Genomic DNA, 6,317 nt, shown 5'->3' with positions numbered 1-6,317 from the left:
AGGTGGGACTTTTTATTTAAAAATAGCTTAGCACAGGGGACTGAACTTGCATTTGAGGAAACGTTAATAAGCCAGCCAGCCATTGTCCTTAATCAGAGACTCTATTTGTGAGTAGAACATGTTGAAACTGTCATGATTGATGACGTTGTCTTTGTTAAAAGGGATGCTGCATCTTTAACAAGAGCAGACAGAAACAGTGCAGAATCCACAGTAAATCTGAGAGCTGGAAGAGAAACCTTTCTTCATATTTCCGTGTATAACGTTTGTAAAATACCGAAAAGAAAAACATCAAAGCCAGGGGGGAATATAAGTAACTCGCTGCTTACATTTCAATTCCTCACCTTTCCCCTCTGGGTGAGTTCCCCCTCCTTTTTCCCCTCTGAATTTAAAATGCTGGAAGGAAAAGCAACTGAGGTCCAAGTTTCAGACGCTGAATTCTCTGCTAATTGAAATTACTGGGCATATTTCTATATATAGTCGATGAAGAGATATGTAGCTTTCACTCAGTGCCTTCAAGACATGTCTTTTTGTAGTCAGAAAACCAGAGATCAATGCATTTTCAAACTGACAGAGGGAACGGATGCTCCTTAGTAGCACATGCTCGGGATCGTGTGTGTACCGTTTGTGCAGAGCAGAGACGCTGAATACTGGTCCATATGCTCCTTGTTTACTGCAATGTTTTTTGCATGTTACTGTGCACTCCGGACTAATGTGAAGGTAAGAGGATACGAGACAACGATTTGGCAGGAATGTACATGTAAAACCAGCTGCAGAAAATGTCTACCTTGTGTTGCTGAGTACTTTGGAATTGCTAGCTGAACAGGCATCTTATTACAGGTGGTTGTGGAGGCTTTGTTTTATCGTTGTCTGTGTAGCGAAAGCGTAGAAGCATGTTTTAATTTTGCAGCTTAGCGACCTTCAGTTTTTAACCGCTTGCAGTTCAGGTTCTGGGCTTGTGTGATCTGATAAACATGTTTTGCTACTGTCCAGGTAGGCCAGAAACAAGATGCCAAAGGCTGTTTGTGCAAGGCTACATAGCTTTATATAGGATAAGAATTCTCATACTCTCGTCCCCCAGGCACCCTCCAAGTGATGCTGCTTGCTTGTTGATTACTTGTCTGAAAACTGGGGGTCTCGCCGCTGTCATCTGGGTTGGTTTTTGTGCTGATTTGTTCCTAACTTGAAATGAAATGCATACAAACAAATTATAAGCAAAGTCCTAAGAAATAAGCCAGGGATTATTACTGCAAAATGCTACAAATGCCAGCTGGCAGCGCGGGTCTCACCGTAGCTATTAACCAGCGTTTGTCACTCATGTCAACATTTGCTTCCTCTGTTAATTAGTGTCAGAACTTCAATAGAAGTTGCTGGATGTATTACCTTCTCTGCAAGTAGGACAATATTAGCAGACAGCATCACCGGCATTGAATTGAGCTCTAAGCCAAGCTGTGGGCCAGCTGTGGCAATCCAGTTGCATAATTTAAATGAATTACAGTCCTTAGTCAACGTATTGGGGAGGTACTTTTGGCATTCTGGCTTTTTCAAGTTCAAATGAGTGTGTCTGTCCGGGAAGGAAAGCACTGGTAAATGCCGGATAATCACGGTTAGAACCGTTTTACCTGGAGAAAAAATTCTAAGGGATATTTTGCTTTCAAACTGCTTTAAGCATGCGTCTGAATTAAAGTGAGTTTTCTGTATTTGCACTTGGTTTGATAATAATGAACGTTGTATTTGTTTGTCAAAATATTTTTTTGCCATTAGATTTGAAAAGTGTTTTGTATTAAAAGCTCACATTCTAAGAGTCTGCTCCTATGTATGTGGTCAAAGTCTGTACTGCTGATTGCTGCACTGAATTGCTAAGCTTTCACATTTTATTACTTTCTAATTAACTTTTGCAATTCACTTTCTGTGCCACTTCTGAGGAGGACAGTGAAAAATAGATTTCCTTCAAATATGTGTATAACAAGCCAAAAAATACAAATTGAAACTTTTAATGCTGTTCGGTCTTCCTAAAATACATCCATTGTCCTTTCCTTATGCTTTCCCCATAACGTTTTGGCAGGTTAGTAAATTATACCCACATTATATGCCCTGTGTTCTAGGCAGTAAATTGTCAGTAAAGAAATGCTTTGAGACCTTTATTCTTTATTGCTCATTTTGTCCCCCAGCCCGCAGTACTGTGCTGAGGGTGTTTGGTTTAAGTGGATCTGTTGTTGGGAAAAGATTTCTCTGTCTAAATAAGAATAGGTACAGGGGAAACTTCAACATAAGTATTTTTGCTGTAATTTCCACGAGATACCTTATCAGTAAGTACCACAGTAACTGTTAGGAGGCCCATGGGTTTAACTTTTGAAATGTCTTTGTTTCCATTCATAAACACAGAAAAAAGTGAAAGGTTTGTGCTAGCCCAAGTCTGACGATTGTCTGGATAAGATAGTTTTAATTTGCGATAGTTTCTCCAGCTGTTAAGTGTCCCTGGAATAATTGATATACAGTATCTGTTATTTACATGATTTTGTTCTGTTATCTTCAGTTTTTCTGATTTCATCAAACTCATCCACTTTCATTGATCATCTGCTTACCAATTTATACAGTGGGTACAATAACATAAAAAAAGCTGCATAAAGTTTGCAAATCCCCCCAGGAGTGGCCCAAGTATGCCAGTGCCACTTGCACCTTCAGTAATTCCTGTTTTCTTTTTCTGACATTGAAAATTACTTAATAAATAGGAGTTTATTGAAAGGTGCTTCCCATGCCTGCTCATTCTAAAATGTATTACATAGTGTTTCTGCAGAACTCTCTTGCTTTTAACTTGGTTGGCACTAGCATAAGCCACAGCTTTATGGGTGGCCAAAATAAATGAAATACATTATAAAACATCTGTTTTGAGTTTTGTATTTTCCCCCTTTTAAATGCGTGGAAAAATCTTAGTGGTTCTCAAATATTTTAGTCTTTAAGTCATAAGATAGAATTAAACTGTAAGTACAGGCTGTAACAGGAAATAGATTTGCTTGCCCTGGAAAGTGAAAAAGAAAAGCAATTGGGTCTGTTTCTGATGGCAGCTGCAGTTTATGGCTTTAAAGAAAGCAGATTTTTCAAGTTCAAGGTAGGACTCTCGCTTCTTGATTGCCAGTCTATCTGAAACTGCCCATGTGAACTGAGTTGGCATACGCAGACTTATAAAAAGAGGTCTACCCCATGCATTCTTAAAGCCTATTTTTAGAGTTGACTAAAGAGTGGTACTGACCATGAGCATGTACCTGCCTATGTGAATAATTATTATTTCCCGCATGAGCAGAAACTAAGTCAGTGGTTAAAAAAGGGAGAAAGATGTCTGAGAAGTTATGAGCAAAATGTCTTTCTCTGTCAGTTTCTCTGGACCTACATTTTTAAAATGAAAGTCAGCAGGAATTACAAAAAATAAAAGTAAAATACAACTATTGCTTACTATCGCCTGTTTACTAGACACAGCATTATTAAAATCCTACATATTTGACTGATCTCTTTCTTGATGTCTCATGTATGCACAATTTTGTACCTCGGTGGAAGATAGCGTAAATGAGCAGAGAAATCAGGGAATTAAAATCTAAAAGCAGTGCCTCCAAGATCAGAAGTGCTCTTGTGGAAATGGCCAGTGTGCCGGGAAAAGTGAACTCCTACTACATGCAGTAGTTAAATGTGGTGTTGTATTTTCAGCACGAGTAAGTCTCAGGAGCACAGGATATTGATGGCAGGGGGCTGCCCAGTGTCAAATGTTTGTAGTTCTAATTGTGTCCACTGTGGATTGAAAATACTTTCTGTATTTATATGCAAGAGAATTTTAGAGGTTGCCATTAAAATCTTTCTGTTCTTGGCTTAGGCAAGTATTTTAAATTCCCTCAGTATTAGTAAAACTCTTGTAAAGCTTTGGGAAACATTGCAAATATTTAGGTTCCCTAGTCTGAGCTAAGCTTGAAAAACTTTTATGGACCGGGGTCTTGCTTTTCTTAAAAGTTTGTAAGAGTTTTGCCTTCCCCTTCCCTTGAGGAACTCCTTGTGTAGTTCTGACAGATTTTGCTGTGAATCTGGGCTGCTATTTCTGGCTGGCAGTTTGAGGGTCTTACTGGAGGCACAGCTGGTGCTTCTGGGAAGTTGAGTAGCAGAGGCGATGTCTTTCATTTGTGCTTCAGCATGGGATTGATGTGAGCGCTGGGCCCTCTCTCCTTGAAGGACCTCATTCTCAGCAGCAGTCGGCACTGGCTTTGGGGTCGTCAGAGCTTCAAGCAAAGGACAGGGATGTTTTTCGTATGAATTCAGATCCATACACTTTGAAATGCCAAAGGCTTCCCAGGAGGTTCAGAGTTACTTCGGCAGGAGTTTAAGGCTGTCTTCACGTTAATGGGTACACTTGGCACCTCACAGAACCGAGCTCCTACCCAAACGCTGGGTTAACTAAGTGCCTTTTTTTGTTCTGACTGCTAACTTCGGGTCACCGTGGTGGTGATAGAATTTTTCTACATACAATGCCTTCCATCTCCTGTGCTACAGCTAGAACATTATGCTAGCCTGTGTCAAACAGTAACCGTGATTTATGGCTGGAATTTTGACCTGGGTGTTGTCACTTTTTGAGGATCTTAGATGATGCAGGGGACATGTTAGGGTAGGAATGGAGCATGGCCAGGATCCATGGAGGATCCTAGAAGCTTCCATCCTTTAATCAGTTTAGCTTTCTCTGCTCGTCCTCTTGTCCCACCTGCATTTCAAAAATACAAGTAATTATTTTAACCTAGCAGTTTCTAAATGCAACGTTGTGGATTAAGCAGTAAAGGCGGAAGAATTGTAGTAACAAATAGCAAAATGTTTCGTTGCCAAAAGTTGCAAAAAGTCACAAATGCCAACCGAGCTGCTGACTTTGGTCTACATTTTTACATGCAGCTGTAACTCTTCCCCTCTCCCAGTATGAATTAACGATCTAGCTACGTAATTAAGTTGTGTATATCATATATTCTGCCACCTGTACCAAGAATTGTTCTGGTCTTCCAAAGGAAGAGAGTTTATGGATCTTTCAAACTGGACCTGTATTGCCAAAATATGTTCTGCTGTAGTCTTATGGTATTCTTTGCAAATGGGGGATGAAGTCAAAAGGATTCGGACGCCCAGATGTCACAGACTTCCAGACATGGTCCTTGGTTTCTTATTCATATTTTCCTGCTTTAATTGTTCTATCAGGCACCATCCTCTAGCACCTCCCTATTAAGTGAGGAACAGTTCAGAAGTCACGGGAATGACTTTGATATAGCATTTTAAAAGGAGTAAGCAGGAAAGATTGGTTTCTCACTTTTTCTAATGTAAGTAAGAACAGATTCAGGGGTAGTTTTTATTTGAGTTTATTCCTTTTTGTAGTTCTGATTATGTCTGACTCTGACTTACTGTACTCATAACTGCATAGTCATAATTACAATACAAGTTGCAGGTCAAAGTACGGTTCTGCTACTACTGTAGGGACACCAAGGCAAAATGTGGGTTAGTACTAGAAAACAAACGAAGTTGTTGTGGAATTTCCACCCTGAGAGGTCTGGGGACAAGGAAAAGGACAATATTATGTAGGTTGTGAATATCTAGTTGCATTTCTGTAATATATCTTGTCATCTGTTTATAAATGTTTGACTAGGCTATAAAATAAGCAAGACCTTGAACTTTATAAGGGATTTGTTTAACAACTGTTGGATCTAGCCTTGAGAGCTAACAACAGCTGAGCTGTTTGTATTGCTGTCATCCTGTTGTTAAATAAAGATGGAATTTTAGGGAAGAGATAACTCATTGCAAAAAGGGGTTAGTGATCTCTTGGACCAACTTCTACAGAGAGCTGTGTCAAAATTGTGACAGCGGTAATAACACAGAATTTCTTACTTTTGGTAGGTGTCTGTACCAAAATATATTGCTACTGCCCACTCTCATGCCTCACAGGAAGCTGAAGGTCTCATTTACAGCCTGGTTTTTGCGATCACACCAGTGATGTTAATAGCAGTTCTGGTGCACTGGAGATCTGAATCCAGTCTCATACAGTTCAAATAGTAGTTCTGTCTGAATAAGAAGTACATTATTTGAATGATGAAGATTGATTTTTCCACTTCTGAAATCAAACTTGGCCAGATTTGCAAACATTTAAAATACCTAAGTACGTACTTTACCAGTCCGCCCAGCTGCAAGTGCTGATTTACAATACATGGCCATTACAAGTTATTAATGAAAGTGGTAATTAGAAGAGATTAATAACACAGCAGCAGCTCCCATTTTCTAGATATAGTAAGATTGGGACTATATTTAACCCATAGACC

General features: G+C 39.5%; 1 protein-coding gene across 3 annotated transcripts in view; it reads left to right on the top strand.

Annotated features, from left to right (window-relative positions):
* Window positions 1-675: 675 nt before the first annotated feature.
* The window catches only part of DLG2 (discs large MAGUK scaffold protein 2), a gene marked incomplete at both ends in the record, with an annotated part of 787,463 nt that continues 781,821 nt past the window's right edge, over window positions 676-6,317 (top strand). For all 3 annotated transcript variants that reach the window (XM_082013954.1, XM_082013953.1, XM_082013952.1), the window contains one exon: window positions 676-717. In XM_082013954.1, the coding sequence (XP_081870080.1) occupies window positions 676-717 (42 nt within the window). The remainder of the gene's footprint in view (window positions 718-6,317) is intronic.

Source organism: Phaethon aethereus (genome assembly GCF_964289735.1).
Source record: "Phaethon aethereus genome assembly, chromosome: 1".
NCBI lineage: Eukaryota > Metazoa > Chordata > Aves > Phaethontiformes > Phaethontidae > Phaethon > Phaethon aethereus.
Note: the sequence above shows the minus strand (reverse complement) of the source record. Positions and strands in the feature narration are given on the sequence as shown.